The sequence below is a fragment of the Coffea eugenioides genome, chromosome 9 (genome assembly GCF_003713205.1).
Source record: "Coffea eugenioides isolate CCC68of chromosome 9, Ceug_1.0, whole genome shotgun sequence".
In the NCBI taxonomy this organism is placed as follows: domain Eukaryota; kingdom Viridiplantae; phylum Streptophyta; class Magnoliopsida; order Gentianales; family Rubiaceae; genus Coffea; species Coffea eugenioides.
Window position 1 is genome coordinate 4,989,283 of NC_040043.1, and position 19,985 is coordinate 5,009,267.

General features: G+C 36.4%; 3 protein-coding genes and 1 long non-coding RNA gene across 6 annotated transcripts; 1 reads left to right on the forward strand and 3 right to left on the reverse strand.

Annotated features, from left to right (window-relative positions):
• Positions 1–1,475: 1,475 nt before the first annotated feature.
• On the reverse strand, positions 1,476–4,033 carry LOC113782760 (vacuolar protein sorting-associated protein 51 homolog). 3 transcript variants are annotated; one of them, XM_027328676.1, is made up of 6 exons: positions 3,211–4,033; positions 2,988–3,124; positions 2,757–2,873; positions 2,274–2,345; positions 2,128–2,178; positions 1,476–1,840 (listed from the first exon to the last, which is right to left on the reverse strand). In XM_027328676.1, exons 2-6 carry the CDS (start codon positions 3,066–3,068, stop codon positions 1,601–1,603), a joined length of 561 nt encoding a protein of 186 aa, XP_027184477.1. In that variant the 5' UTR covers positions 3,069–3,124; positions 3,211–4,033; the 3' UTR covers positions 1,476–1,600. The 3 variants fall into 3 exon arrangements, 2 of the variants coding, with proteins under 2 accessions (XP_027184477.1, XP_027184476.1); XM_027328675.1 differs by having other exon boundaries at positions 2,988–4,033; XR_003469852.1 differs by lacking the exon at positions 2,757–2,873 and having other exon boundaries at positions 2,988–3,999.
• Positions 4,034–6,480: 2,447 nt separating this feature from the next.
• On the reverse strand, positions 6,481–11,291 carry LOC113782762. The gene is made up of 9 exons (XR_003469853.1): positions 10,896–11,291; positions 10,634–10,715; positions 10,206–10,373; positions 10,026–10,107; positions 8,522–8,645; positions 8,226–8,414; positions 7,725–7,832; positions 7,522–7,601; positions 6,481–6,876 (listed from the first exon to the last, which is right to left on the reverse strand). It is a non-coding gene; the product is annotated as an uncharacterized LOC113782762 (long non-coding RNA).
• Positions 11,292–12,876: 1,585 nt separating this feature from the next.
• On the forward strand, positions 12,877–16,457 carry LOC113782761 (ubiquitin-NEDD8-like protein RUB2). The gene is made up of 3 exons (XM_027328677.1): positions 12,877–13,098; positions 13,997–14,256; positions 16,204–16,457. Exons 1-3 carry the CDS (start codon positions 13,006–13,008, stop codon positions 16,313–16,315), a joined length of 465 nt encoding a protein of 154 aa, XP_027184478.1. The 5' UTR covers positions 12,877–13,005; the 3' UTR covers positions 16,316–16,457.
• Positions 16,458–17,621: 1,164 nt separating this feature from the next.
• LOC113782040 (GDSL esterase/lipase At5g33370-like) lies at positions 17,622–19,746 on the reverse strand. The gene is made up of 5 exons (XM_027327951.1): positions 19,509–19,746; positions 18,951–19,078; positions 18,371–18,613; positions 17,949–18,201; positions 17,622–17,848 (listed from the first exon to the last, which is right to left on the reverse strand). Exons 1-5 carry the CDS (start codon positions 19,744–19,746, stop codon positions 17,622–17,624), a joined length of 1,089 nt encoding a protein of 362 aa, XP_027183752.1.
• Between the last annotated feature and the right edge of the window lie 239 nt (positions 19,747–19,985).

Sequence of the window (19,985 nt, forward strand, 5' to 3'; positions counted from 1 at the left end):
TTAAAAATTTTTCATTTCAAATTGCCCATTTAACTTAGCAAAATGGTAACTAGTCTCAATTCTATCGGTTTTTCTCTTAAGATATTTGTTTTTTACTTGATTCTGGATTTTGATCTTAAAAGGTCAATTTTTGAGTGGTTTTCCAACAAGAGTATTAGGTTTTTCAATGCTAAAAAATTAGAATTTATAAGAGTTACTTTAATAGATTCTATTTTAATGAAGTTCTTGTGAATTAATTCCAAGATCCCTAAAAACTAATGAAAATAGTAGATTTAATGACAAAATTTGACTGTAAGATTACTATTATACGATTTTGGTGAGTTAAGGACCGACTTGAAATAAAAAATAGTTGAGTGCTAAAAGTATATCGTTTGTTTAGGTCAGTACTGTTTAAAATTTTTGTCTCATCTATTTGAACGGATTTAACGGTGATTTTGGTATGTGCAATGTTATATGCAACTCATTATGTTACCGTTAATAAAGAATTTGGACGGAATGGCCACTAAAATACATATTTGTCATTTGAACCGCCATTTTGAATCAATAAAATAGTTGAGCGACTAAAAGTGTTTAATGGCTGCTTCATTTTTTTGCCCTATTTATACTAAACTTATTCCAGGCATACAGTAAGAAAATGTTATTGTTTATATGTGTTACTAGTCCATTACAACTAAAGTGATAATTTTAAGTTGTAAACAGCTTATGATGATAAGTAATTTGGAGTTTTTTTTTTTTTTTAAATAACAACTGGTTATATCCAAAAGAAAATGTGTGTTTTGAGTAATTTCTTTACAAATTTTCTATATAGTCAGCTTGTTGATAGTTTTCATAAATAAAAGGAATTGATACTGTTAAATGGTTTTTTCTTTCTTTCTTTCTTCTCTGCTATTGTAGAATACAAACTTAAGTACATTACACTAAATCTCTACCATAGAGTAAGAGCTTGCTCTTTTATTACATTTTTTTGGAGAGTTTTGTAGAAAAATACAATTTATTTTTTTAAATGCAATGTTTATAAAATATAAATTTATTCAAAAATATATTTAAAAGATATTCTTAAGAAACTCAAGAAAATTTTCCACTAAATTGCAATGTAAACAAGGACTGATGACTTCCCATCACCACCACCCTATAATTTCAAACTTTCAACCTTATATTATGAACTAGGAGGAGAACACCGCGACGATGCGCGGTGTAATTTTCAGGCTTGCCCAGAAACATCCTGTTATTCAAATTAAAATATTAATTATAAAAAGTAAAATCTTTGCAACATTTACTAAAAGGACATCAATTAACCCATCTTATTTTGTAATAAAAAGATGGCTTTAGAGTTCAAACTATTGTTTTACCAAATGACATAAAAAAAGTAAAGTTCAAGACTGTGACAAAATATTCATCCAATCAAACAAGAAAATTTCACGAAGAAATGCCATTGAAGTTGGCAATATAAAACTACATCCTCTAATAAACCATCAAAAAGTCAGAAAATTTGATTTGTTGATGTCCTTGATGTCCTTCAAGGATCATCATCATTACAAAGAACTAAAAAATAGCTATATTACCAGTGGGAATAATGTAAATTACCTAGCAACAAGCACTGCTACCAAACCTGTGTGAATTCAATTTTTCTAAATATCTCCATTTTTTGTTTAAACAATTTTGCTAGATGGGATTCCAGTAGCTGGCTCGTGGCCCTTTGGGTATTTGACCGGTTCATTCTGTTGTCTCTCAAAGGATTGCTGCGAGAAGAAGTGGTGCTCCCGTTACTGTCTGTACGACGATGTTTACGGCTAAGTTCTGGAGGTAAAATCTGCTTTACTTCGCCTCTTATGGCTTCGAACTAAAAGCAAGATTAATGAAGAAAGTAAGTTCCTTGATTATCAAAATGTCAACGAAAGAATGAGATGAAGAAAGTTAATAACTTTCTCAGACTTGAACTTTTGTGCTAAACACACACTCACGCACACGCACTCTGACAGCTCCAACATCTTATATTCTCATTTCTCCCTCATAAAAAATATGCACATTGCAAGAGGTCAGAAACTGATCACAGCTTAAGAAAACATTTATATGTTAAGAATCAGAGTTTACAACAGAAAGATCATGTTAGAAAATGAAAGAAATTACCTCTTGAAGCAGCAGATCAACAAACATATGAACCTCTCTTGGCTCCTTGTGCTATCATAAAAGAAGAAGCTCAAAACATTAGCCAAACTTATGAAGGGTATAGATTTTGAACTATTCACTGCAAAAATTTTACAGAATTAACTAACCTTAACCCAGTTTGGTGTTGAAAACCTCGTCCGCAACAGAACTGATATCTTTTGAGTTCTTAACCTTACATACTGAAAGAAAAAAATAAAGTACTCAATGGCTACTTTTTACATCAGATTCAGAAATTTATATTTACTTCAAGCAAGGATTCCACTTCCATCTTCCATTCTCTTAGGCAAGATATGGCCTCAAAGGATCTGATTGTGTCCATAATCTAGCGAGCTAGGGTAATAGTCCTCCAAAAATCACTACACAAATGTGAAAAGTAGAAATTTTGCATGTAGAAACTGAAGTTTTGAATGAGAACAAGAAATTTGGCTTCTTTGAAATAATAATATGAGATAGATTTTGAGTCTCGAATCTAGCGAGCTAGGCTAATAGCCCTCCAAATTTCACTACACAAATGTAACAATTTTGCACATAGAAAATGAAAGTTTTTGAGCAAGAACAAGCAGTGCAAAAGATGATCCAAAAATCCATACATGGTCCAAGCACTTCTCCCCAGCTACCCGGAAGGTGCGACAAATCACTGCAGGGATGAAAGCAGGGCCATACTCATAACCCCGAGCACCACCAAAAGAAAAGGAAGAAGCTATTTCCTGACACCGTTAAAGATAGGATTTTTTAGAAAGTTTTCAGAATCTAATGGACATTACATATTCTCTAGTAGAATGCAGAAACAAACACAATAAAAACACAGAACAGAAAGTGACCTCGGTAATTCTTGGGATAGCACTTTGCTCAATGAAAAGAGATAGTTGAGCAAGCAGAAGAACAATCCCAGGAAGGACCATTTCTCCTTGCACTCCCTGCGTCAAACTTAGATCTTGGCTACCTGACTTACTCTTGCCTGAAAGAAAAAGGAATCACTCATTGAGTTTTCTGAAGAATTCTTGAAATCCTTCTTGTACCCAGTGAATAGTTAAGTCTCTCAACTTCAATGATAGTTCAAGTTTTTCATCAAGAAGCTGACGGAAATCCTGAAATATGAAATCCATGGAAAAGACTGAGAACTAATCAAGAAGAACATAACAGGTAATCTTCCATTCAACGAAATCAGTATCATGCATTGCAGAATAAAGAACGAAGCCTCCTTTGCCACCCAAAAAAGAGAAACATGTCAAGAATTATGCAAATACGAACTTATGGGACCTGTTAAGCAACAACAATTGGTCACTGCCTACATAGTGTAGGACATCAATAGACTTCAAGATGTGGCTTTACAATATTGCAAGCATATTCATTACAATAAGCAATTCATTTAACACAAATCAACTAAGCATCAATACAAAATAAGTTTGTCTTCCTACATATGACAAAAGTTGTTCCCCGTGATGCATAAATCCCTAAACTTGTTAAACTTAATGAGTTTGAATCAATGTAATCTGGGTAGGAACACATTACCAGCATATGGCATTCATAAAATAGTGAATTGTATTTTATACAGAGAGAATCCACATTGTAGCTTTTCTGTTTTCTCCTCATAATTGGCAATTGATGGCAGGATTTGTGGTTGTTCAAGCTAGCAGGTGAAGGTATATTTACTTAAAAAATGGAACAACAAAACCTACTCCTCACCCCTACCTACAACACACACACACAAGCACAAAGGGGGAAAACAAAAAGAAACAGAGTTTCACAATGAAGTATAGCAGCACAGGCATTCATGAAAACAACCTTGATCATTACCCGCCATCCTCGAAACAACCTAGTTATTGATGTCCAACAACACTCTGTAGGCAGTGACATCAAGAGACTTCAACCTTGTTACACAGTGTAGGGGCAAGCAGAAAATGTAGAAAATCAGAGCATAGGCATTCTAGAAGACAACCTTGTTCATTACCCTCATCCCTGCCCCTCCTATTCCTTTTGATCCCCATATTTTAAAATTTTATTGAGAGACTTTCAAAGGAAATATGACATGCAATTTCAGAAGTCCTGGCTTTACCGAAAGCCACAAGCTACCAGCTCTTATCAGCAAGACATTCATACAGCCTTGAATCTGCTATACAAATTTTTCATACATTATTCCCAAATTTTTAAGCTGTTTTTTAACTGGCTAGGTTGACATTGCCAACCAAAATAAAGTTCCAACAAAAGGCAAACTACAAATTACCTAAGAAAACAACTTAATTTACTCTCCTTGCCACTACTGAGTTGATAAACAAAAAGAAAAGTAAATTATCAATAAGGTTGACAAATAAACAAAAACTAAAAAAACAAAAACAAGACATATCTCTAGAAAAAGGGAACAAGTAAAGCTACAAGCCAAACAGCAAATGTACAAGCAATAACATGTCTGAGTTGAATTCTGCAAAAAAAGAAATTGAGCTTAAGGTTCTGGCAATGTATGATTCTCAAATAGAGAACTCAAAACAATAAAAATGGAGCAAGTAAAACAAGTAAAAGAAAATAACTTTGGATCTAGAGGAAATAGGATGCCGTCACAAATTGTCACCCTTCACTTTTTTAAAGACCAATAACAAGATAAAGAGAGCAGAAAGTTACAGTAAGTTACAATGAAAAAAAATCTGTTCACAAAAAAAAAAGGAAATTAAAACATATCGTCAAGGCTTATTGAAGAAAAGTAGCATCCATTATCTTTTCTTCGTTCATCTAAGAAAGACTAAGAATAAGCAATGCTGGCAATAGCAAATTTATTAGGGGGACAAAAACGAAGAAGACAAAACCTTGGATCTACACTAAACAGATTAACATAGTCGAGACCAGCATGAACAATATTGGATTTTCTCATATTATAGTTGAAGAAAGAAACGAGTAAAAAAAAACACCATATTATCACAACCAAATAACCCAAAAAAATGAAAGGGCAAGAAACTAACTGTAATTCCTCCTTCAGTGGCCTTCCTTGTATTTTTTTACCTGAGATAATCACACAAAAATTCCATAAGAACAAAATAATCATAGTCAAAAAAGTCACGAGAAAAATAAACATCATGTGAGTTTTTTTACCTGGCGGGTTCTGTAGAGATTGAGGATACCAGATAATAACATGCAAACCTTAAACTTGCACCCTGAAACAAACATGAAAAAAATCAGTCAAAATAAAGGAAAATTTTAAAACTAAAAAATGCCGAGATCAGCGGGGAGAAAATAAATCAGATAAGAAAGATCTCCAAGGTAATTATATACAAATAAAGAGAAAAATAACTGAGAGAAAATATAAACTTTTCTGCGTAGAAAGAGGGAAAAATCATAAGTTTATGAGGAAAAGGGATGGATAAAAATCAGAAACGGAAAAAGAAAAATCAAACGTGAGCAGTTGAGCAAACAAGATCGACCAAATCTTCAAGGTTCTCCTATTTCAGGATAAGAAGGAGACAAAACGGAAAAAAACAGAGAGAATAAAAATGTGGGTTTTAAGTGTCATTTTTTTGAATAATCTTTAAAAGAGGGGAAGAGGGGAAAAATGAAGAAGAAAGAGAGAATAGAAGCTGTGTGCCGTTATTCTGTTTCTTTTCTTAGGAAATCCATGGAAGGAATGGAGGAGAGAAAGGAACCAGAGAGGCAAGAGACAAAATGGCTCGGAGAAGAAGAGATACAGTGAGCGGCGTAAATGAATTCTCAACAACCCTATCAATCCAACGAGGAGGCGAAATCTACAGAAGAGAAAGACTAAAGAATGGATAGGACTGAGTGGTCATCTCAAGTCCATTGCTTCTAGCAAAAGTCATAGATGATTGATTGATTAAGAAAGGAAAAGGAGAAACAAAGGGGAGAAGACGTCTGGAGTGGTTGGGGTTGGTGGAGCTTTCTAGTGAAGAGTCTGAAGATCATTGCATGAAAGAATGAAAGAAAGAGCAAAAAAGGTCACGTGCAGGACATGTTCAAGGGAACCAAACTTGCCACCAATCACCGTGCGCTACGTCACCATCCAGCCAATCCCATGGCGCCACGCGGAGGACGACCACGTCCGACGTGGACACCGGGCTTCCGTCCTTAGTCTATATGGTTAATAATAACTAGGAGGATAACACCGCGCGATGCGCGGTGTAATTTTCAATCTTGACCATAAATGCCCAATTATTCAAATTCAGATATTACCCTGCAACCAGATTATTAGACGAAAAAGATTCAGGCTTCAATATGAATGTAGAAATTATGCAAATAAAATCTGAATCTTGAGTAATATATTCACCTCTACCAGATATCCTCTAGTCTTTCATAAACAAGAAAAAAAAGGAAAATGGAAAATTCACTGGATTTAAGTGGAAGTAGTCATAATATTTGAGTTCTAAAAGAAATATTCAAGAGTTCCAAATAATTCCCTTGAACTAGATAAAGCATTTGAGCTTAGTAATTAAATCAAAGGTTCCTTTCTACCCGACTTGAAACCAAGAAAATCAGAATGCTATCCACAGCCACAAGAATGTTCACGTTTAAAATCAAAAGTGCACACATAACCTTCAAAGGACCTACCAAATGCTCTTGACAAAGTTCTAATGCAACGATAGGAGGACAATTAACACTTGAAATTGCAGCATGCCGACTATTTCCTGCATTTGCCAACATGAGTGGCAGGATATCCGTCCTGTCTGTATGCCATCACCACCAAATACCCCAACAATAGTTTGCATAGTCCTGTAGTGTAAGAATAAATCATCATAACCAAAAGCATACATACAGTCAAGGTGCCAAAGCATGCCTTTTCATATCAGGTTAGAGCTTGTGGAGCAACTATTCAGTTGAATGCATAACAGTTAACTTTAGTCTCCTTGCATCAGGGGACAGAAGGTATTGACAGCAATTACCCTATAAAACGCCATCCCATTGAACTTGAAAATGTGTGCTCAACCATATGGGAATGGCATTGACAGATCACAACTTAATGCTCAAAAAAAGAAAGGACCAAAGAGACAGTCATTTTTTTTTTTTTTTGTCAACACAGGGGTGTCCGGGTCAAGACCCGAAGGCGGCTCGACTAATCCCCTGCGCCCAAGTACACCGCCACCCCAAGCGCACCAAAAAGACAGTCATTGATCTATAATTTAGAGGTACTATCAGGTTTTGAGGCTAGCTGCAGCCTAATTCTGCTGGAGTTTCTTTCTTCATACAAGAAATTCAGTTTACTAGTTCAAGAAATGAAAATATGTATGTTTAAGCAATTGGATAAGCAAATCCAACATTGACTGCAAAAATGCCAGAATAGAAGAGTTTGAGGAGTCATTCTTTCCAAAAATGATAGCTTATGGTAGTTAATACACGAAAAGTTAAGAGAATTGGTACCTTAGCAATGGAGATGTGACAACTAATTCAATCCTGTTCAAAAGCCCACTTGTATGTACATGCTTGCACAAATTATCAACCTGATACAGGAGCTAAAGATTGTCATACCCTATAGTTACCATTAAGGACTTTGTTCTAGATTGAAAAACAAAATAGAGGTAAGAGATTCAACTGTGCATCACAGGAAGTCAGCTATTTCCCACCTGTTGCCAGCCAAGTGGAGTAAGGTGTGCGTCGAAATATTCTGGAGACGTATATGCTTTATAGTTCTTATCCCCTTCCACATTATGGAATCCTTGAGCATGCCTCACCTAAGTTATTTCACAAAATAAAAACTTAAAAGAGTAGCTCCCAAAATGCTATACAGCATAAAAACTCTTGGCAACATTGTGCAGGCAACACAGATACATGTAAAAACTAGAGCTCCAACACTGGGAAGTCAACACATTTTTGTCTCTAGCTTTCCTGCTATACATTGATCATCCCAGAACAGAATGAGAAACTGCATTTTACAATCTAATAGGCATCAACTCATGAGCTTATCTTGGTGTAATTCTGTCTGGATGCATATAACCCATGCCCTCTATCAAATTAACAACATGCAGCAGTAAACGCATTGGGAAGTAATGTGGTGATAAAGAAAGCAAATCTCAGGGTTTATTGAAAACAAAATTCCTTAAATGCCTAAACTTCTAACATCTTACAACTTCATGAGGGAAACTTCTCCATCAAAACTTGGTAACAATCCAAAAAGAACTTGATGCTCAGAGAGTTGAGAAGCCATTCCCTTAGTAATCCGAACACGACGGCACCAATTCACCCTCAATGCATGACAGAGTAACATAGTCATTGACCAGCATAGTGAGTTTGTAATCTCTCCTCTCAAACTCAAGCTAGCAAAAACACAGAAGATCAAAAAGTCAGTAATGAGGTGAGATGACACTATGCATTTCACTTAACAGAGTTCAACTTTTAGAAGCATCCCAGTTGACAGTCTCACCACTTTCTGCACTCGCTCATTAGCAGTTGGAGTTCCTCCAAGGACGGATTCAGGAAGATATGGGCTACTACCGCACACTTCATTCATCACAATTATAGTAGTCTTGTCCCAGCGCACTGGAAGCCTGTATACATGATGAAATTAGTAATATGAATCATAATCCTTTGTTTCATCTTTATTTGGGGTTATGCATAAGATAAATTTAAAGGTCGAACAAATACTAAATGAAAAGTAGCCACTAACAGTAAATAACACCGTAACAATCACTAAAACAACTCTTCTTAAACGATAACATACAAATGGTCATCCAGATAGTTCTTTTCTGGATGACATAAGGTAGCTGAATGTATTAAATATTCAAATGTGATGGTCTAATCAGGATATGTGTGTGTATGTGTGCGCGCGCGCACGAGAGAGGGAGAGAGAGAGAAATTTGGAGAAGCATTCTTTTTCTTTTTTGTTTTTGGGAGGGGGGTAGGGGAATCACCACCGTGTAGCACCTCTATTAGCTTTGCCCAAAAATGTCAGCATGCTATGCATATAATGGATTCAGGATGCCAGAAATGCTGTGGAGTTTCACTAAAGTACCAGAACCAACTGCTTGCACTCATGTCCATGAGTCAGTTAACTGCATTTTTAAGAAGCTCAGGGGGCTTATTCTTCTGTTCTCCTGAGAAATTTCTGATGAAGACCATAGACATTAAACAATTTCAGGCTCGGTTAATCAGATGATTCTAACCAGATTCCTATATGAAGAAATGAAAACTAAATACCAAAGTTGAAAGCAGAGGACTGCCATTTAGAAGGATTGACATGTTTCCTTGAAGACGTCTCCCTTGGTGGTGTTGGCAAGAAGAAATATATTAGTCTTCTCATGAATTTAGACAACATGGATGGATTTGTTTTGCGTACAACATTCATATGGTGCACAATGGCATTCGAAGAATTAAAAAGGAGATTCTGCACAGGAATAAGATTTTTCAGCAGTTTTGCTCTCTAATTCTGCATCTAACACAACTTCTAAAATGGAGTTCTTTTATGCATCTGACCCTCAAGGCTAAGCTATTCGAATAGCCCAATGAACTTTATGAAATTAACAATCTCAAACCTGATAGTACCTTTAAATGGAAGCCATACTATCTAGTCAACATCTATGATCTTTCACTGGAAACAATTATTTTGATTAGTAAAGATTTCTTTATGACGATAGACCCTTGGAGTTGTATAACCAGAATTAATTCTTGAAATAACATGCCATTTAGTTCATGCAAAAATCTGTTTTTTTGCCAACAATTGGATGTCATAACAACACTAGCATTACCAGAACGTATTTATCACAAAATTGAAATAACAAGTCAAGACTGCAAAGAACCAATATTTTCAACTAGTACAAGAGGAAAGAAAAAACTTCATAAAATATACTGAAAACTCATATTGAGAAAGTCAAACCAGTAATAGAAGATCAAGAAACAGCAATAAAGAAATGACAAACACAAAAACTTACGTTTTGGACAGAGCATAAAAAATGCTCTGAGCTTCAGCTGTAACACCAATCCCAAATCTTTCAGCCACCAACTCACCTTTGCCTGATGAAAATGCCACTTATAAAATCAACCACAATTATCACAAAATAGTCCAAATCCACAACTTCGTCAGAAATTTTTAAAAAAATAATTCGAAATACCTAATAGCAGAGTCTTCTCTGGCTTGACGATTATTAGGATCAATAAAACATTTCTTGAGATCAAGAGGGTCTTCACCTTGACCCAAAAAAGTAAACTCCTTTAGTTTCTATTGTCGTTGCCCCCTCAAATACACATCTCAGCTAGCCTTGCCTCTAAAGCTTCTAATCCTGTAAAAAAGCAACTCTACTCACTTAAAGATGAGTGAAAAGCCAAAAGCAGAAAGGAAAAACTTCTGGTATATAGAATTTCGACAAAATGTCAAAAGCTCAGCGTTGCTCATCTAAAATGAACCCGAAATGAGCAAAAGGGACAGTAACATTCCAATTTTATATTTAAATTAAAGGAAAAAAAATGCAACGAGCAAATTGGGAAGAAGAAAAGGTTGAGCTTATTGGGCGAGGAAATAACCCATTTTTTAGAAACTTACCATATAGAGACGACCTTCAAAAGAGAAAACAGAACTTAGAAAATCCCATGAGGGTGGTGGAGGAAATTTTCAAAATCTGTACCTGCAACATTACAACATCATAAAAGAAAAAAATTAGACAACAAAACTCGTAAATAATAGGGGGGAAAAGAACCAGAAGGCTGAAGAGGCTTTGGAAGAAAGAAGAGAAGAAGCAGGAAGAGGTTTTTTTTTTTTTTTAAGAAAAGAACCGAAACAAAGCAGGGATCATTATCACAAGCACCTGATCCTCGGGATAGAACAGAAAGAAACAGTGGGCGAAATGTACGGCTGCTGAGCACAAAGTCACTTCGCCCACCTTCTCCAACACCACATTACCAATACAACCTCCAGAAAATAGCAAAACAAAAAAATTCAATAAAAGGGCAACCGTAAAAAAGAGAAGCGAAGTGTTAAAATGGTAATATCAACGGGGCTAGGAGCCCAACGACTGCATTAGCAAATGACCGCTTCACCGGTTCAGGAGCAGCCACAAGGAGAAAATAGCCTGTGCAAAAATTGTACGACAAATACACAACCACATGAAAGTCAAATGGCAAGGAAGAAAGAGAAAGAGGAAGCAAAGAAAAGTCACAATCTCTCATCAGAGGAATTGTACGGTACAGTACAGAAATAGAGCTCCGATGGGAAGGTGAAGAAAGAAGAAGCTCTCTGCCAAAGCCAGCCAACAACCGACTACCAAAAAACAACTACTCCGCTGTTTTTTTACCAAAAAAAAAAAAATGGGACAGCATGTGGAAGGTGAGTATTATTATCACCACTATGACTCTGTTTGTCAGTTCCATCAGGCAAGCAAAACACAACCCATCTACGTTGAGCAGGCATTGAGCACGTGCAGGACTACAACTTTTCCACCCATCACAAAGCGACACATCAGCAAACGACACACCCTTTGGCAACTTTCCTAAGCACTTAGTCTACTTTAGGTTGAATAATAAGTAGTCTTCCGGTCCCCATCCATTTCAAGGGTTCTCAGGAATAGTCAACTAAGGTCTGTTAATCTCTATTTGGATTTTAGCACAAAATAACCTTTTTTTTTAGATGAAGACAAAAGTATTTACCCAAAAAAAAATCACAAGTAAAATTAAAAGAAATTGGATGTGCTATGTTGCAAAGAGCCTAAGCATCACCAAATGGAAATTTAGAAACTACCCTCTTACTCTTTGTTGTCCCCAAGTAAAACAAAATATTTTATGTTATTGTAACATGCATAAATATTCTCATATTGAATTTAGATTTTTCACCTTATTTACACACACTGATCTGCTTACATCATCAACACATTTTTCAATCACCTTTTTATCTCATATACACCACATCCAAAAAGTACTACAGTATTTTTTCATAAAATTATCTCAAATAATTTACTATCCAAACACATATGTAAAATAACACTTACTTGGTAAATGGTACTATATAAGTTGCTAATGTTTACATGAGTAAATGGTGCATAGATTTTGTCACATATCACTAATTAGCAAATATTTTATTCTCTACCGCAAATCTGTGAGATTCCTAGTATCCGCATGCAAGTTGTTTATTTTAAAAGGGAAAAAAAAAAGGTGAAAAGAAAGTGGGATATTTATTCTATGTGGAAACGAAGAGATTTGGATTCTTGCTTTAATTTAAAAACTTTATCTTTAAGTTCCATTTAACTCCCAAATGGAGATGCAAAGGAACTTATGTGATTACTATTTTTTTAATTACTTTATTTATTTATTTGCAGAATCTAAAAAAAAATAATTCTTTTTCTCTTCTACATCCAGAGACCAAAATTTCCAGACTAAACATATGGCGAAAAGGGGAAAAAATAAAAGAAAAACATTAATCACATCTCAGTTTTTATTACTTGCACCCTTACTATTTATTAAATCATATAATATATATATTTTATCATATAATCTAATAAATAAAAATTATATTTTATTTGATCATATAGTTTAATAAATAAAAATCATATAATAAAAATAGTGAGAGTGCGAGTAATAAAAAGAAAGTGTAATTAACAATTTTCAAATTATAAAACATCGAGAAATCTGAAAGATGTACAAGAGACATGACAACGGCATATGCACCCTTTGTCAGTTTGTCCATCACAAAAAATTGAATAAGTGGAGAATAATCGTGGCGCATATCACCTTTTCTATTTTCTTATATATTCTGTTCGCCAATTTTGATTAGAATAAAAAATAAAAAGTCAAAAACCCAATCCCTCAGAATTAGACGTCCCCCTCCCAGGTACCATCTCCCAGCTCCTAGCCTCTGCCTCTCTCTTCATTTCCTCTCCCCAGCTGCCGAAGAGGAAGAGCATAGCATCAAAACTCACAAGAATCATGCAGATCTTCGTCAAAACCCTAACCGGAAAAACTATAACTCTCGAAGTCGAGAGCAGCGACACCATCGACAATGTCAAGGCTAAGATTCAGGTCCATCTATGATTCTCCTTATCTCTTTCTTCATATGCGTTTGCACTTCTTTTTTCTTTTTAATTTTTATTTTGGATATTGTTTATTCTCAGTTTTATCGGCGATTCTATCATTCTATGCGAGATTATCAATTTGTGCTTCGTACGTGTTATCTTTTTTTTTTTCCTTCTTCAATTTTTTTGTCTAAATAGATATCGGCGGTGTTGCATGCTTATCTGACTGTTGATGAAATTAATGTGGATTGACTTTGTTATGCGGCTGGAGAAGCTTTAGTGGAGTTATGGAAGATTCTGAGGATTATGATGCATCTTAAATTTCCTGTTTATTTTATCTTGCACTGAAAAGTTTAGGGAAAAGCTGTTATGAGACTTTTTTTTTTTAACTATGATTTGTATAAATTCCTTCCGAAATTTATTTTATGTGTTGGGGTCGGACAGTTTTTAGCTTGCCCCGGAGCTGTCTTCTAGTTTTGTGTCTAGTCTGATGTCTTTAGATTTGGAAATTATGGGGCTCTTGATGTTTGTTTAAAGACTTTTTGGGCTTGCTTTTGCGTGGATAATGATGGATGTACTGATCTTATTTATGAAGTTTCCCTTGCTTCATGATGATACCTAGGGAAAAATTGTGTGATGGTCTTGCCTTGATCAACATTAAATTGCATGGAAAATGTGGTACTTGAAATACGTTATTTACGTGGTCGTTGACATCGCAGCTTTGGATCTTTGGATTCTATGAAATCGAGTGCACGAACATAGTGCCTTTTAACTGTTATTGATAGGAAAAGCATTTTCACTATGATACCATCTATTTTTTAAGCTGATCTTTTGACACACTAGTGTAAAAAAGAGGTGAACTCATTTGAAGAGGTCTAAAATGGTAATTTTTGTGCTGCTACCAGGACAAAGAGGGTATTCCCCCTGACCAGCAGAGGCTGATTTTTGCTGGAAAGCAGTTAGAGGATGGACGTACTTTGGCCGATTACAATATTCAGAAAGAATCTACCCTTCATTTGGTTTTGAGGCTCAGAGGAGGAACTATGATTAAGGTGAAGACTCTTACTGGGAAGGAAATTGAAATTGATATTGAACCAACTGATACCATTGACCGAATTAAGGAACGAGTGGAAGAAAAGGAAGGAATTCCCCCGGTGCAGCAGAGGTTTGCACTCTAACTCTCTAGTATAACATGGTTTCTAGTCACTTTTTTTCTAAATCTGTTCTTGACTTGATAAATTCCGCATCTGTCTTGGCAATAAATTAATAGCAAAAAATTTTTAATTTCCTGCCAGAGCGTGCTTTTCTATATTTTGATAAACTTTGTGTTTCTCAATGTTCCCGGTTACTATTTTAACTGTTTATATGGAATCATTTGTGATGCTGTTGCCACTCTCAGTTTGTGGATTGTGCATTGTTTGGGTTAAATATTAAGCAAACACTTGGGCGAACCCAGTCTATGTTCCCACATATAGACCCTGTGGTGTTTATAGCCACGTCATCCCTCTCAACTAGGGTTAGCACATTTCCCTTTCATACATGTTTTCTTTTTGCCTTCCACAATGAATGATTGTGATAAATGAGAAAGGACAGCAAAAAGAGAAAAAAAAAGAAATAGCGAACCCTATGTTTCCCGAATCAAAAGTAAGTCTCTTGCTCTTCAAAGTTCAAATGACTTTTTCTGAAATTGGGCTCGAACTGGACGATCCACAGAATCCCAGTAAAGAAAAAGCTTGTCTAATGGAGAAGATTAATTATTGTGAGGACAGAGTAAAAGTTTTGAAAGATAGATAAAGGGACAAAATTCTCAAAATGAGGATCATTTCAGAAGATCGGGTAAGTTTTGCATAAGAAAAATACTTCACATGCAATTAGTACTTAATTCCTTTTTAGAAGAACTCCTAAATCTTGGCCAAAACATCAAATTTGTTCCACTCCCTCAAGAATCCTCTGCTTTAAACATGGCAGAGAGGCAGTGGGTCAAGGGTGAAGATTCCCATGATGGCAATGATAATGAGATCCCTTGCTGTAAATAAAATTACTTCCAGCAATTACAAGATTACAAGAGTAGAGATGGGCATTGAGAAAGGGTGGAAGAAAAGTTGAGACTCATCAGACAACGAGGAGGAGAATGAGACTTGAGAAGAGACACGAAGATGATCTAAGGTATAGGCGGCGCAATGTTCTTCGGCTTGGGCTCTGGCTCCAGCTCTAGACTTTGCTGCGCCAGCCGCAAATTGTTGTAAACGAACTCTTGACTGTGAGAAAATTCTATTGGCACTGAGGACAACTCGCTTAAGAGCGGATGGGCCATGCCTGATACCAGTGGCCGGCGACAAACTGTCTGGCATCAAAATTCTCTGCCTTACATTTTGAGAGAAAATTGAGGCAATGTTAAACCTTGGCTAACTAGCCGGCATAAAGAAATTAATTTTGACCATTAATAATGCAAGAGAGTGACATGGCTCCTTAGACACCACAGGGTCTATAAGTGCGCGGTCATAGATCGGGTTCATCCAAGATTTTGCCTATATATTAGTATTTGCATTTTACATGTTTTTATACATGTATGGGTGCGTGTGTGCGTAATCTCATGTAAGATGGGTTAAAGCTTTGAAATCTAAGACTGGGCATATTGAGCGTTTATAAGGTTTTTGGGTGCTATTAGAAAGTTAATTTGACATTTTTGACAATAACAAGGGTAAGATCTCTGGGGATAAAGGCGCATCGGCGGTAGCTAGAATTTTAGGGGTTTATGATGGAGTTGAACATGTGAAAAAGGCTCAGAGAGGACAAGATGTGGATATAGAACCTTTGATAGATGCAAGAGCTTGAATCCTGGGTGCGATTAGTGTAAAATCTTAGATATAAAAAGTGCAAGAGCCGAAACAGTTCTTTTCTTGAATCCTGGGTGCCATTAGTGCAAAACTTGCAGGACCTCTGCATTGCAAGTCTTTGAAGTAAAATTTGGCCCTAGAGTATTAATGTTTGAATATTTATTCTGTTTGAATTTATTCATGAAGCAGACTTAAGTAGCATATCTTTTTTGACTTTTTCTTTCTTGTATTGATTGAAATCTGGAAGTTTTGCTTGTACTACTGTGGTGCCGCAGGCTCATTTATGCTGGCAAGCAGCTTGGGGATGACAAAACAGCAAAAGATTACAATATTGAGGGTGGTTCTGTTCTTCATCTTGTACTTGCTCTGAGAGGTGGTGCTTTTTAAATTGCAAATTTGCCAGTTCAGCCCTTGTTAAATGCCATAATGCTCATCAAGTACTATGAATCTGAATTGAATTTGTGGCACTAGAAAATTGTGCTTCAAGATTTTCAGTTAATGTGTTAGTTGTGCTCCTAGTTTGATTGCATTAGTACTCTCTCTCTCTCTCTCTCTCTCAAGCGCGCACACACTCAAGCGACAAATGGTCCTGGTTTAGCTTGTATTCTCTTAAAAATTTTAGAAAAGTTAGGAGAACAATACTCTCGTCATGGCTGTCCAGATGAAAGTATTGTGCTGACTGCAAATCTATTTAAATCGATCTGCGAAATGAACCTTTAATTGTTCTGAACAAGGTTCATAATATTGAACGAGCAACAAATGATTACTCGCTAAGGTTCTGAACAATTGTTCTGAACAGGGTGTTGTGATGTACCATTAAGAAAGTCTCTAATCTACCGAACTCTCTAACACCTCAGATGGAAAGGATGCCTAAATTAGTTTAATGCTATAATTATCTATCGACTAGTTAATGTCAATCATGCAGTTTAATCCAAAAGGAAAAAGCCTTGATGGTGATTAGCATAGTTGGTCAAGCCTTTCACTATTTGCTGCTCAATCCATCTGTTGGCGCTATTGAGCGGATGGAAAGCATTCCAGGTAAGGGATGAGGGGCTTGGGAACTCCAGAGCACAATCCACCGCCAGATCTGAGCTGAGCTTGGTTAGATCTGGATCATCTGATTAAAAAATAAAAAATATTTTAGAAAATTTAAATTGCCCAGATCTGAGACGCGAAGCCCCTGATTCCCAAGAATGTATGCTTGTCTATGTTGGAGCGCAGAGCAGATTGTAACAGGGGGTGCAAAGCCTAATGCTATTATGAAGGGATCTGTGCGGGCTATAGAGTTGTTATGCTTTAACATTCGTTTCTGTCAAGGAACTAGATATCATACCAGGGATGATACCTTGTAACTATTTGGTTCTCATTTCACAACCAAACTTCATCTCTTTACAGAGAAATGTATTATTTGTGTTTGAGATGTCAATTGCTCCATCAAATTCATTCCACTCCTGAATCTGTAAAATTAATGAAAGCGAAAACTGCAGCATAATGTACTCCCATGAAGAGATACGGACTTCTTGATATCATGATGTCTACAAGCAACTGACATGCATCAGAAGAGAGTCTAATCTATCATTGGCAGAAACAGCAAACTAGTGTAACAAATGAAAGGCAAGTCCAGATTAATGATAAACACAACGCCAAATGCTGAAATGTAATTTGAAGGTCGGATCAAATCATCATATCATGGCTATGGATCCAAAATCTTGATGGTGCTAATGTTCATGGGATTCATGTAAAATGTTGAGCCATTGAACATCTGCTGCACAATCAACCTGTTGGCCCTTTCAGTTGGATGAAAAGCATCCCAGAATACATATGTGTCTCTGTTGGGGCACAAGTTGGAAAAAGGTGTGCAAAGTCCAATCCCATTATAAGGGCCTTGTCCACAACATGCTATCTTAGCTGTCTCAAAACCTGTCCATTCACCATTTGACATCCATTTGTTAAGCTGCAGAACTATATATCTTAGAGAGAGCAATGGCAATAGTTTTATATTCCAATTGATTTAAGTTACCAAATGCTTGAGGGTTGGCAATGAAATCCATGTGTGCTCGATTGGTGTTTGCAGCAACAAAGACATCACTGCCTATCTCTTTGTTTAGTCCAGTGAGCATTTCGGCTAGTTGGGGATTGAAAAGTGATGCGGCAGTTTGCAGTTCATCTGCACATTCACCATTGCTGCTCCGCATGGCTAATTCTGCTGGGACACATCCCAATGGTCCTGTTCCCGTCACTATTACCCTTTCCGCTCCTACTTCATGTAGTCTCTGCATGTAATATTTCCCAAATTTTTTTAATTAAAAAAAAAGATTATTTTTGCTTGTACAATCTACCAAAAAGCACAAAGAGTTTGAGAAAAAAAAAGGTGCTGTTATTTTGTTTGAAATCGTGAGTGCGAGAAACAAAGAAAAGTGGAAAAGTAAAGGCTGCATTTACCTGTAAAATTTTTCGATATTCAGAGATGAGGTAATTACAGTAGTCTTGGAGATTGAATTGCTGAGACCTTGGAGAGTAAGGTATCAAGTAATAGTTGTTGACGAAATCGTTGCCACCCAAAGTGATCAGAACAAGGGACTCCTTGACGAGTTTCGTAGCATTTTCAGCTCCAATTTGATCGCTCAGTCGCTTCTGGTACTGCAGAAAGTATGCTATTTGATCGTACATCCCAATGATATTAATCTGCAAATGCAGAAATTCCATCAAGTTTTTAGTTTCCTAGCCAGATTAGGGCTTTACGAAACAGTCGAGAGAAAAACATAATGGGACATGTCGGCTAGTTTCAAGAGGCTAGGCATGCTCTATGATGGCGAAGAATAATGGACATGAAAGCGATAATATATAGTTTTCAAGAAACACACACACACACACACACAAAGGTCAAGGACCCATCCAATATTTGTCGAATACAAAATACTACGAGGATCCAAAGTCTGAAACAAAGAATATTTAAAAATGAAATAAAAAACATAAAAATTAGGATATTAATGGATCGACAACTGTCCAAGCGGTAGCTTACAAATTGGACTCCAGTGTCATTAAGGATGCCGACTCCAGCAGAGGCAAAGTTAGCACCATGAAGCAGCTTATCCCCAGAAAGCTCCGGACTCAAGTATGGCAATGTTGCTTCCAAGCCATAGTATTGACCTGAAACGAAAAGAAAAAGAAAAAAAAAACTACCAACTGCTAATTAAATTGCACTAGATGGACAAAAGAACAGAAAAATTTAACCCCTACTTCATGCGTATGATCATAAATCTTCTGTCATAAATTTATCTATTTGTCTGCATGCATGGATCTATTTTGTGTGTGTGTAGTTTACTCATTCAAGAAGTACAGATATAGGCACGCTATACAAAAAATTTTAATTGCTAACTGAATGAATGGAATAACAAAATCATGAACAAATGAACGCCCGGAATTTTCACTAATCCAATGCAATGAGATGATAAAATTTTGGTGGAGGTGGAGACAGGTTCTCAAAATTAAGAATCGAGTTTAGAAACGGTGATGATACATGAACAGCAAATTTTAGTCAAGAATCACGTAAAGGAAATATAAGTGAAAGCTGATCAACCTATCAAGTCAGGGAGGTTATAGCCATTTGAGAAACGACCGGTGGGACTGTGCGTCGGAAAATCAATTCCATACGGTGGTGTGTCGGCGCGAGCAGTGGTGACCAAGTAGTTGTTGTTTCCATTGTCGACCAAAGAATCACCGAACACAAAAAATGCCCGAGCTTCTGCTTGAGGAATTATTTTTGCACTGCCTAGTACTAATGAAAGGAGGACCAGCATTGTACCCAATGGAGCCATAACTGTTGAAAATTCTTTCTAGAGCAATGCTGCTGCTAATTTTTTTCCCTGATAGCTAGTAATTAACCCTGTAGAAAAGAAGAGCAAAATTTTGCTATTGCTTGGAGGAAGAAGACAGGGGGTGTCTGAAGAGGCTGGGGATAGAGATGTATTTATATATACACGTCCACAAGGTTGGGTGAAGGGGTTGGGTAATGCGGTCAATGGCTTTGATTCAAGAGAACAAATTCCTGGGGGTG

Bases quoted from the DNA above. Each gene is read 5' to 3' on its own strand.
- LOC113782761 (XM_027328677.1), top strand. From the start codon at position 13,006: ATGCAGATCTTCGTCAAAACCCTAACCGGAAAAACTATAACTCTCGAA. The intron at 13,099-13,996 runs GTCCATCTATGA...TGCTGCTACCAG, and splicing joins ATGTCAAGGCTAAGATTCAG to GACAAAGAGGGTATTCCCCC. The intron at 14,257-16,203 runs GTTTGCACTCTA...GTGGTGCCGCAG, and splicing joins ATTCCCCCGGTGCAGCAGAG to GCTCATTTATGCTGGCAAGC.
- LOC113782760 (XM_027328676.1), bottom strand. From the start codon at position 3,068: ATGGTCCTTCCTGGGATTGTTCTTCTGCTTGCTCAACTATCTCTTTTC. The intron at 2,874-2,987 runs GTCACTTTCTGT...TAACGGTGTCAG, and splicing joins CTATCCCAAGAATTACCGAG to GAAATAGCTTCTTCCTTTTC. The intron at 1,841-2,127 runs GTAATTTCTTTC...TCTTGCTTTTAG, and splicing joins TTGATCTGCTGCTTCAAGAG to TTCGAAGCCATAAGAGGCGA.
- LOC113782040 (XM_027327951.1), bottom strand. From the start codon at position 19,746: ATGGCTCCATTGGGTACAATGCTGGTCCTCCTTTCATTAGTACTAGGC. The intron at 18,614-18,950 runs GTAAGCTACCGC...CTGCATTTGCAG, and splicing joins ATGACACTGGAGTCCAATTT to ATTAATATCATTGGGATGTA. The intron at 17,849-17,948 runs GTAACTTAAATC...GTGAATGGACAG, and splicing joins TGCCAACCCTCAAGCATTTG to GTTTTGAGACAGCTAAGATA.